This window comes from Portunus trituberculatus, chromosome 2, assembly GCF_017591435.1.
Source record: "Portunus trituberculatus isolate SZX2019 chromosome 2, ASM1759143v1, whole genome shotgun sequence".
Classification (NCBI taxonomy): Eukaryota; Metazoa; Arthropoda; class Malacostraca; order Decapoda; family Portunidae; genus Portunus; species Portunus trituberculatus.
The window spans coordinates 1,128,793-1,140,493 of record NC_059256.1 but is presented as its reverse complement, the minus strand read 5'-3'; the positions used below and the strand labels follow the sequence as shown (position 1 = coordinate 1,140,493).

The 11,701-nt window shown below is 49.0% G+C and overlaps 3 protein-coding genes across 3 annotated transcripts in view; 2 read left to right on the top strand and 1 right to left on the bottom strand.

Annotated features, from left to right (window-relative positions):
* Window positions 1-1,897, bottom strand: part of LOC123501673 (histone-lysine N-methyltransferase, H3 lysine-79 specific-like) — a 40,463-nt gene extending 38,566 nt beyond the window's left edge. Inside the window, 1 exon segment of the mRNA XM_045250644.1 lies at window positions 1,612-1,897. Within this exon segment, the coding sequence (XP_045106579.1) occupies window positions 1,612-1,752 (141 nt within the window). The 5' untranslated portion in view covers window positions 1,753-1,897.
* LOC123501678 (putative protein TPRXL) overlaps window positions 1-5,290 on the top strand; it is an 11,884-nt gene extending 6,594 nt beyond the window's left edge. Inside the window, exon 2 of the mRNA XM_045250658.1 lies at window positions 3,324-5,290. Coding sequence (XP_045106593.1) covers window positions 3,691-4,884 — 1,194 coding nt within the window. The 5' untranslated portion in view covers window positions 3,324-3,690 and the 3' untranslated portion in view covers window positions 4,885-5,290. The remainder of the gene's footprint in view (window positions 1-3,323) is intronic.
* A 106-nt stretch (window positions 5,291-5,396) lies between these two features.
* LOC123501228 lies at window positions 5,397-9,973 on the top strand. Its single transcript, XM_045249936.1, has 4 exons — window positions 5,397-6,042; window positions 6,080-6,791; window positions 8,788-8,892; window positions 9,955-9,973. The coding sequence occupies exons 1-4, from the start codon at window positions 5,397-5,399 to the stop codon at window positions 9,971-9,973; spliced, it is 1,482 nt and encodes a 493-aa protein (XP_045105871.1).
* Window positions 9,974-11,701: the final 1,728 nt, after the last annotated feature.

Genomic DNA, 11,701 nt, shown 5'->3' with positions numbered 1-11,701 from the left:
TGACCAAGAAAGAATTTAGGTCATGATATGTTTGTTTACACTGTGTGTGTGCGTGTGTATGCTTGTCTACAGTATGTTTTAAGGCCAGACAGTGTGTGTGTGTGTGTGTGTGTGTGTGTGTGTGTGTGTGTGTGTGTGTGTGTGTGTGTGTGTGTGTGTGTGTGTAATGATGATAATAATAAACTAAACATCAATAATAATAATAATGATCAGGAAATGATGATGAAGAAGAAGAAGAAGAAGAAGAAGAAGAAGAAGAGGAGGAGGAGGAGGAGGAGGAGGAGGAGGAGGAGGAGGAGGAGGAAGAAGAATTCAAGGGGAGAAGCATCACTACTAAAATTATTGAGGTCACCACCATCACCACTACAACTACTACTACTACTGACACTGCTGCTACTACTACTATTACCACAACTACTACTAGTACTACAAACACCATCACTACTACTACTACTATCACTACTACAAACACTGTTGCTGCAAAAACATCAGTTACTACTACAACTACTACTACTACTACTGTTACTAGTTGCAGTAAATTACACAGTAATAATTATAGTAGTAGTAATGATAGTATTATTTATAATAGTAGTAGTGGTGGTAGTAGTAGTAGTAGTAGTAGTAGTAGTAGTAGTAGTAGTAGTAGTAGTAGTGGCAGTAGTAGTAGCAGTGGTGTAGTAGTAGTAGTAGTAGTAGTAGTGGTGTAGTAGTAGCAGTAGTAGTAGTAGTAGTAGTAGTAGTGGTAGTGGTGGTAGTGGTGGTGGTAGTAGCAGTAGTAGTAGTAGTGGTGGTGGTGGTGGCATTATTAGTAGTAGTAGTAGTAGTAGTAGTGGTGGTGGTGGTATTAGTAGTAGTAGTAGTAGTGGTGGTGGTGGTATTATTATAGTAGTAGTAGTAGTAGTAGTAGTAGTAGTAGTAGTAGTAGTAGTAGTAGTAGTAGTAGTGGTGGTGGTGGTGTATTATCATAGTAGTAGTATTAGTAGTGTATTGTAGTAGTAGTAATATATTTTGGAAGATTAAGTGATGATTTATTGTAATATTTTTACTACTAGTAGCAATAGTAATAGTAGTAGAGGCAATGTCTTGTGATAGTAGCAACATTTATAAGTAATAATAGTAGTAGTAATAGTGACAATGTTTTTGTAGTAGTAAACAGCGTGTGTATGAGAGAGAGAGAGAGAGAGAGAGAGAGAGAGAGAGAGAGAGAGAGAGAGAGAGAGAGAGAGAGCACATCGCTGCATAATAACAATGAATTTTGCAAAACTACACTCAAAATTATCATTATACAAACACACACAGTCCTAATAGGTACACACACATTCCCATGACCCTAGAAACTAACGTACACACACACACACACACACAAACGTAACCATCACAACACACACAAACCTAACCCTTCTTCTTACCACTACACACACACACACACACACACACACAAACGCGCGCACACAAACCTAATCCATCTCACTCATACACGTACACACACAGCTAACCTCCACACGTACACACAGACGCACACACACACACACACAAACACACGCATACGTACACACAGACACACATAAGACAGGACAAGAGGGCAGTACGTACTCTTCCACGTCCACGTACCGAGTTTCCACCCCCGCCTGGGCCCCCGCCGCCGCCACAGCCGCCGCCGCCGCCAGTAGATAAGGGCCATGGGAATACGATTGCCTCAACTCCTGCTGGGCTGTGAAGCTTTAATTCCAGCGGCTTGTCCGACTCCGGCATTATTACACCCGACACTCAAACACACACGCTCTTCCTCCGGTGAATTGCAAGCAAGGAAGACTGCAGCCCCATAGTGGAGGGGAGATCACGCCACAACACCCTCACTCCTCCGCATCCCGAGACCAACTAAGGGAGAGCAATGAGGCGCCGACGGTGGGACAAGCGGCGCTGCTATTGTTGTGAGCCGAGTACCGCCGCCAGGTACCGCCACTGTCTTGCTTCCCTTCACCCGTACAAAATAATCGTCTATTTTTTTTGTTTTGTTTTTCTTTGATGTAACTGGCTAAGGGTGACGGGAAAATATATTTAAAAATTCCCCACTTACTTGTCAGTCCCCATACAGATCCGATAGTTTCGTGAAAGAAAGGGAGAAATGTCTTACTACCACCCTCACTTACGCCACTGTCTTGCTCTACCTCGTATAAAATAGATATCATAATTGTCTTTTCCTATGTAGGAGACAACTGGTTGAGGGTAATATGAAATTTATTTAAAGAAAGGCCCACTCACTTGCCAGTCCTCATACAGGTCCGATGAAGTTAGACAAATGAAAGGGATAAATGTCTTGAGAACCATCCCCCCCCCTCTTAATAACCTCCTCAACACTGGGGCACATTTTTACCTTGAGATACATTATGTTATATTAACTAAAGACACTCCATATACGAATTAGTTATAAATTAACGCTTTTGATCAGTGTATGTCGCGGAATTAAAGGGGAAACTAAACAAAATATTGTCCTGCGCTGATCTGGCGCCTCGTAAACATTACATGACCACTCGATCATTCTTTGAAGTTTGTTATATTTAGATCATGATTAGCTAGTGTTCCAGGCCCTGTGGTGTTCTCAATTAAATAAAAGTAATCTTAAATGGCCAAATCTTTGTCTATTTTTCAGAAGGAAGGAAAGAGACAGGCAGACAGTGGTCATGCTTGCTTGGTGGTTGTTACATTAAGAAGAAACAAGCGTGTAGTAACAAGCAATATCCTAAATCACAATATAACACACTCTAACACAACACAACACACTCTTACCTAACCTAACCTTTCTAGCACATCAATCCTAACACAGCCTTCACAGCACAAGCTAACCCAATAACAACACTATTACTCACCTTGAAAAACCCCACAACAGCCAAATCGAGTTAGTCTTTCTTTCAAAGGCCTTGTTGTATGGTCAACTGAACAGAAGCATAGTATGTAATACCATGAGGGCAGATTCATTGTTTTCTATTAAGATGAAAGGAAAGAGACAGGTAGACACAGTGGTTATGCTTGCTTGGTGGCTATTACATAAAGAAGATACAAGCGTACGTATACTAACAAGCCGTGACCTGGTTAACCTCTTCACTAGTATCATGACGCGTTTTCATATTCATTCTGGTGACTATTTGGTGATTTTATGCAGCTTATGTAGGTGATTAAAATATTGAAGACTATGGCCATTAATCTTCTGCCCTCCAGAGATCCTTGCTAATGTCAATAAAATGGTCTAATTGAACACAAAACCCATGGTAAAAATGCCTCCCAATACTGAAAGGGTTAAGATATATTTCACCTCAAACGTTGAGAGAGAGAGAGAGAGAGAGAGTCGTAGGGGATGGACGCATAGTGAAGTGCTCTGATTGTTTTTGCCCCTTTCGGGAGATACTCGAGGACCACACCTCCGAAAAGTGATTAGCAGTGTCCGTGAGTGTTACACCAGTGCGAGGATATATACTAAGTGAAGGAATTCAGTGCTATAGTGGTTAAAACAGTGAGTGAAGTTTGAAAACAGGAAACTGCACGTGGAAGTGCGGAAGCCTGTATCACACAGAGTGACCTTGACAAGGGATTAGCTTGACCTGACCGCGACCCTCCACCCCACTGTCACCCAGTACTCCTTACCCCCACACGACACCTCCCTCTCTCTCCCAGCATTCCTGGCTCACATATCAAATGGCTCATCCAGTTATGGTGTCCGAATGTTTTGAACACCGCATCGAAAGACCCAGTGGCATCAGTGGATATAGACCAGCTGTTTGGTGTGCAGTATGTGGCCGCAAAGAGTCACTACAGCCAGTGAAGGAATGCACTAAGGAAGGGTGTCCAAACATCTGTCACGTGAATTGTCTGGGCGTGGCAACAGAGTTCAGCTGTGGCAACACCGCACAGCTCCGTGACCTGGCGGGGATCAGCGACCCTGTGACTCCTTACTCAAGAAATCACCAGGCAACTACTGATCTCCAAACCCAGACGGACTCCGCCTCGCAACAAAGTGTAGAGGAGCCTCAGGACGACTTAGGAGACCTACAGAAGGAGGAACTGGTGAAAATGGTGAAAATCGCCAGGAACCTTCGAAAGGAGCTCGCCTCATCAAAGAGTCAGCTGAGCTGCTACAGATCCGTCACGGCGGGTCTTGCTGACAAGCGGGTAGTGCTAGTAGAGGCAGTGTCTATAGTGGACACTCTCCTAGCCACCCTCGCTAGTGAGGGCCTGGTGCAACAGACAGTAGCGTGCACGGCTCGTCCTCATAAAATTGTGAGCGAAACAGGTGAGACTGTGACTGTGGGCTCAGGGGAGTGTGATTCCTTCTCTTCTCCTTCCCTTACATCCCCCCTCTCTTCCTCACCCAACACCACTGTCCCTCTCTCTACCATCCCCAACCCGCCTACGCCTAACACCTCTGTCCTACTCCCTACCCTCTCCTCCCCACCTACACATTCCTCCCCACCCAACACCTCTGTCCCACTCCCTACCCTCCCCACCCCACCAACACCTTTCTCCCCACCCAACACCTCTGTCTCTTCCTCTACTATCCCCACCCCACCTACACCTTCCTCCCCGCCCAAAACCTCTATTCCTCTCCTACCCTCCTCCTCTGCCCAACTGAACCCTCCTTCATCCTCTACTCCTCCTACCCCTCCCACCTCACTCGACATTGCTGCACTACCTCACCCAACCCCCTCCTCTAACAACACACTACCTCCCAACTCCCAAACTCCCTACCCAACCCACCCCAACCCCACACACCCCAGAACCTCCTGTCCTGCCATACCCTGCATCAACGCTACAGCAAGGTGTGCCCCAAACAAGAGGGGAATACCCTGCCACCACGCAAAGCAGCTCTGCTGGCAGGCAACACCGCCCTAAGCGAAAGAAGAGGAGGAATACGGCCACAGGAAGGAACTCCGACTCCAGTGAATCATCATCCGAGCGTCGGCAGCAGCAGTCACGACAGGAGGTGATTCAGGCGAGACAGCAGCAGACCAAGTGCCCTCAGTGCAAACGTCAGGGACACACTCGGGATCAGTGCCCGAGGCAGGTCTGTGATTACTGTCAAGGCCGCCATCTGTAGGATCAGGATTGCGGACGTGAGACAGCAGGAGTTAGTGCAGGCAGTGAGGCAGAGTGGTCAGGAAACACTAGTCGCTTCCTCTGCTCAGACACACAAGGGCTCCACTCACGACTCCTCACAGCTCCTCACCACCACATTGGCCTGCGGCCGCACCTGCCTTCCCAGCTCACTATGGCGCCAGACACCCCTACTACCTGGCGCTGCCACACTCCGCTCAACAGTGAACTGACGATAGTGTCGGTCAATGTGAGAGGGTTCCATACCAACTCACAGAGCCATAACCAGGAACAAGGCAGACATTGTGTTCATGTGCGAGACCTTCCTGGACGACAACATACCTCCAAGCTACGCCCGCGTCCGGGGTTACTCGCCCTGGATAAGGAAAGACCGCTTTACACGGGGAGGTGGCGTGGCCTTCTGTTATAAAGAGTGTGTTAACGTTCAGGTGGTAGAGTCTCCCACGAACATGCCCAGTGACCTGGAAATGCTATTTTGGAAAATAATAGACAGTGTGGGTAGAAGTGTACTGTGCATTGGCTGTTATCGTCCTCCTTCTCAAGGCGCAGCGATAACAGACTACCTCACAGAAAACCTGGACCTATTGTTGACGGCCAACCAGTGTGAGGGAGTGATAATTGTAGGTGACTTGAACCCACACACAGTGCACGCCTCATTTAACACGCTACTGGTGGTACATGACCTACATAATCATGTCACCTTCCCCACTCATGTCTCTGGGTCATCTCTTGACCCTGTGGTGACCGATCTTCCCCCCAGTGATGTTCAGTGTTCACCCTTGGACTTTATAGGCACCTCAGATCATGTAGCTGTCATCACCAAATTCCACTTCAGACGCCAACGTGAGGAGAACCTCTCCCGCACTCTGTGGAAGTGGGAAGCCACAGACTGGGGAGCCTTAAGGGAGGACCTGAGAAGGACGAACTGGGGAGCAGGTGAGGCAGTTCTCAGAGCTGCTATTCACCTTACAAGAGCGCTGGGTACCACACTCCTCTCACACCACCAAGCCCTCTGACCAGCCCTGGTTTGGACCTGCGTGCCGAGAAGCCTCTGACGACAAATACCGGGCATGGAAAGCCTACAAGAGGCATCCGACAGAGGGCAACAAAAGACGTCACAGAGCAGCCTCCCTGAGAATGAGGCACACACAAGAGTGGGCCTCAGAGCAATGGAAGGAGGACCTCAGGAGGAAGCTCCGTGGCGGACAGGTGGGCACGAAGAGGTGGTGGGGCATTGTGAAAGACCAGCAGGGTGAGGAGAGAGGCGCCAGCATCTCATCCCTCTTGCAGGAGGATGGCAGTCTGGCCCACTCAGCACATGAGAAGGCCAACCTCCTGGCGAAACACTTTGCTGGAAAAATGAGCGTGCCCGACCCTGAGAAGACACCACCAACGATGCCTCACACCATAAAGGACACACTTCTGGAAGTTAAAACGAGTGAATCCGAAGTGAGGAAAAAGCTTCTAGAAGTGGATGAAAATAAGGCGACAGGGCCGGACAATATAAGCCCTCGCTTGCTCCGTCAGTGTGCTAATGAGCTGGTGCGACCACTCGCCTTACTGTTCACTCGGTGTCTCGAGTCCGGCACGTGGCCGGCAGCCTGGAAATCGAGCAATGTAGTGCCAGTACACAAAAAAGGAGGCAAGAACCAGTGTAAAAACTATCGCCCTGTGTCCTCCCTGGAGTTCTCAACCCCCAGATGGGAACCGCCTTGTCGTGGTGGGGGGGCTTGCGTGCCCCTGTGACCTGGCAAGCTAGGCTAGAGGGGGCTTAGGCCCCTGCTCTGCCCTTTCGAGGGGGAGAGGGCTACCCATGCTAGTAAGGTCGCCAGTGAGGGGCCAGATGAAATGGTTCCTACGTAGGCTGCCAGTGGACAGCGGAGCCACCCGCTGGAGGGATCGCCCAGTAGGGGCCGTCCTGTGCTGGATGGTTAGGTGTCCAGGCTGGGATGCTTTGGGAGGGGGTCTCAGCTCTGTCGTGGACAAACATTCGTAGCATGTGGGGCCTTTTTTTAAAACGACTGGTCCGCATGGGGACGAGGTAACCCGTCCACGGCAGCCAGCGTTCCCTCCCATTGTAGTCCCAGTAGGTGGTTTCCCTTGCCCCTGGGGCTAATCTTTTGTGTTAGTTTTTTTTATATGGGAAAACACAAAAAATCTTCAGGTTCTCGTGAGGTGGCTGACCTGGCCCACGAGACGTCATCTTCAGGTCTGAGTGGGAAGGAGGATTCCCCTCCACAAGGGCCTCCCGCAGGAGTCTCCTGTTCTGGGAGTTCTTCTGAGGGTCGCATTTCTGCTGCATATGACTCTCTTTTGATGGTAAATGTTAATCCATCATTTTCCTACCACGCCTTGCACTCACTTCTCAAGGTGTATGGCACGGTTCTACGCATTCGACTGGTTTATGAAAAGGACTTTCCATCTAACCGGTGCTATGTAACTTTTCTGTCATGTGATGAAGCCCGTCTTGCTTATGAAAATGTAGCATCTCTGACCCTTGCCGGCCATGGCTTTAAAACTGAATTTCTCCAGTCACGTAATATTTCAGAGAGTGACATGGATTACATCCCAAATGTTTTTGAAACTTATTTAGAGAATTCAGTTCCAGCAGTCCGCCAGATCCCGCCTCCACGTTGGTTTGTGGTGTACTATAGAAATGGGCGTGGAATTTCATTCATGCCTCCCGGTACCTGTCCAAAGAAATAGGCACGATTCCTGAGGAGAATCTAAAGAAGTACGGGAAGGGGGTGCTTGTGCGAGCAAAATATCTTACGCAAGCGAGGATGCTGCAACATCTCCCATGCCCTTCTGACAGCATGTTTGAGACTGTTAAGGCTCATCCCACCTTTAATTATAGCAAAGGTTGTGTTTATAGTCAAGATCTTTATGAATTTCCAGAGGAGGAAATATTAGCAATGTGTCCTACTTCTGTGCAAAAGGTGACTAAGATGAGGAACTCCTCCAACATGGTCCTTCTCACTTTTTTGGTTCCACCCTTCCTGACCGTGTTCATATCGGTCCTATCAACCTTAGGGTAAGGCGTTTTGTTTCTCGCCCTCTTCAGTGCTTCTCATGCTATGGCTACGGTCACGGCAAAAACTCGTGTAAGGAAGCTTCCCGATGTGGTAATTGCTCTGCATTAGACTCACATTCAGAGGAGCATTGCAATGGTGCAGCTTATTGTTTCCATTGCCGTGATGCTCACCAGGTACGTTCCAGGCAATGCCCCAGGTATCACCTGGAGCAGGACATTCTACAGCTTGCCAATAGTTAATTTATCAGCCTCGGTAGCGCCCGCTGTGAACTCCTCTACCGCCAGAAGGACGGTACTAGTGCGACATCCTATGCTTCATTGGCCGCTCGCTCTTCGTCTGAGTCTGCCGGTCCGAAGACAACTCCTCCTGCTACCTCTCGCTCTGTTGGGGCGGGTGGTCCTGTTCATTTGGCCAATAGGTTTGCCCTTTTGTCCGACGACTCAGTTGAGTCACCTATAAGAAGCGACGAGAATAATACGGACTTGACCAAACTTACCCATGTCGTTGATGTCCATTTGCCTCCTCCATCGCCTAAGCCTTTGAAGGGCATGACCAAACGGCACCGCGGCTCTGCGGAGTCGATAGAATTTGCTCAGCCTAAGCAATCTAAGGTTTCTCCTGGTGCACACGCTCGTGAGTCCTCCAGGGACCGCTCTGTTAGGGTAGCTCCAGAAGTTTCTGCTCGGCTTTCTGTGACATCCTCTGTCTCAGACCGGGCTTCTTGTGATGAGGATGGTCTTCGCATGGAGACGTCTGATGATATTGTCACAGCTGCCCTCGTGGACCAACTGTGTCAAAAAGTGCATTCCAGCCTGACCCTCGTCCTCCGATGACCGGTAGGTGTGATGATGGTTCGCATCACTCACCGGTAAGCCGAAAGGCAGCGGTCCAACGACCTGGAACATCACAACTCCCGGTGTCTTCTCGTCACTTGATTATTTCTAGTCAGGCGAGTCACGGGCAGCCCCTTCAAAAGGCTCGCCCGTCCACTGCACCTAAATAGTCATCTTCAAGCTTCTACAGTGGAACTGTAGAGGCCTTCGCGCCTCGTGGGGGGAACTCCGAGCTTTGTTGTCGGAGTTCTCTCCAGCTTGTGTAGCTCTACAAGAGACTATGCCAGGTGATAGTACTTATTCTAGTCCTCCTGGCTATCGTGCCTTTTTAGTACTCCTTTCCCTGACCAGGGCCACCACGGTGGCACAGCTATTCTAGTCCATCAGGATATACCTGTTATCCCGTTACAACTTTAACTCTCCCCTTCAGGTGGTTGCCGTTAAGGTCTTTATGGGACGACTGTACACCATTTTCAGTTTATATTTCCCTCCTCGGCTTCCTGTCTCCAGGGGTGAGCTTGACGGACTGGTGCGTCAGCTGAATCCGTCTTTTCTTTTGTTGGGAGATTTTAACGGCCGTCACCCATTGTGGGATGAAGGGGCTTGTAATCCCCGTGGGGTTTTAATCGGTTCTTTTATTGAGGATGAGGGATTGGGAGATTTTAAATTCTGGGGGATGTTACACATTTCCACAGTCCTACTGGGACTTTTACAGCTATCGATCTTTCTCTTTGTACATCTAATTCTTTACTTGATTTTAATTGGCGAGTCCTACCGGATTTACACGGTAGTGACCACTTTCCGATTTTATTGGAATCTGTGAACTCTAAGCCACAGTCCCGGCCCCCACGCTGGGTTTTAGACAAGGCAGATTGGCGTCGATTCACAGACCTTAGCTCTTTTATCCGTCCGCTGGCTGACTTTTCTACTTGTGCTGAGGCTGTTGATTAATTATTTTACCGATTTTTTAATTTCTTTAGCGTTTCAGAGAATCCCTAGGACGTCAGGTTGCTTTACTAAGCGTTCCGTTCCTTGGTGGAACGCAGCATGCACTGCAGCGGTGAAAGAGAAACGGGCAGATTTCTCTCGTCTCCGGCGACATGGTGGGGACCCGCAGTGCCTGGAAGCTTTTCGGCGCTGCCGAGCTCGGGCCCGCCGCGTTTTGAAAGAGGCACAAAGAGCCTCGTGGAAAGCCTATGTCTCTTCCATAAACGTTCGCACCCCTCTTACGGATGTCTTCAACAAAGTCCGCCGAATTGCTGGGAAGTATTCTACTTCTTCCCCACCAATTTTGTTGTCTGCTGGGCGAACGGTGGCAGACCCTAGGACTGTCGCCGACCTCTTCGCGGAGCATTTTGTCAGTGTTTCCATCCTGCAGCCCCGGGCGCACGTTACCGCCAGAGAATGGAATCTCTCGGCATAAACTTTTCTTCCCTTTCTCTGCTTCCGAGTTGCGGACTGCTTTGTCCCAGTGTCACGACTCTTCTGGGCCAGATGATATACCTTATGCCTTCTTGCGCCACATGTCTGAAAGTGCTTTTAACTTTCTTTTAAATCTTATAATATGATTTGGCATACCGGTGACTTTCCAACTTTTTGGGCTGTGGCAGTGGTTCTTGGAGAGGGGGAAGTACTTCTCATCGGTACAGTACGGCTTCCGAAAGATGAGGTCTACTACTGATGCTCTTTTATCCCTAGAGTCTTCCATTTGTGAGGCCTTCGCTAATCACCACCATCAAGTAACAGTGTTTTTTGACCTGGAGAAGGCCTACGACAAGGCTTGGTGTCATGGTATTTTACAGTCTTTATTTAATTTTGGCCTTCGTGGCCACCTTCTTCTTTTTATCCAGCAGTTTTTATCCAGACGTTTTTTACGGGTTCGTGTGGGGAGTGTTCTCTCTGAGGCTTCTGCGGAGTCGATAGAATTTGCTCAGCCTAAGCAATCTAAGGTTTCTCCCGGTGCACACGCTCGTGAGTCCTCCAGGGACCGCTCTGTTAGGGTAGCTCCAGTAGTTTCTGCTCAGCCTTCTGTGACATCCTCTGTCTCAGATCGGGCTTCTTGTGATGAGGATGGTCTTAGCATGGAGACGTCTGATGATATTGTCACAGCTGCCCCTCGTGGACCAACTGTGTCAAAAAGTGCAGTCCAGCCTGACCCTCGTCCTCCGATGACCGGTAGGTGTGATGATGGTTCGCATCACTCACCGGTAAGCCGAAAGGCAGCGGTCCAACGACCTGGAACATCACAACTCCCGGTGTCTTCTCGTCGTTTGAATATTTCTAGTCAGGCGAGTCACGGGCAGCCTCAAAAGGCTCGCCCGTCTACTGCACCCAAATAGTCATCTTCAAGCTTCTACAGTGGAACTGTAGAGGCCTTCGCGCCTCGTGGGGGGAACTCCGAGCTTTGCTGTCGGAGTTCTCTCCAGCCTGTGTAGCTCTACAAGAGACTATGCTAGGTGATAGTACTTATTCTAGTCCTCCTGGCTATCGTGCCTTTTTAGTACTCCTTTCCCTGACCAGGGCCACCACGGTGGCACAGCTATTCTAGTCCGTCAGGATATACCTGTTATCCCGTTACAACTTAACTCTCCCTTCAGGTGGTTGCTGTTAAGGTCTTTATGGGACGACTGTACACCATTTGCAGTTTATATCTCCTCCTCGGCTTCCTGTCTCCAGGGGTGAGCTTGACGGCCTGGTGCGTCAGCTGACTCCGCCTTTTCTTTGTTG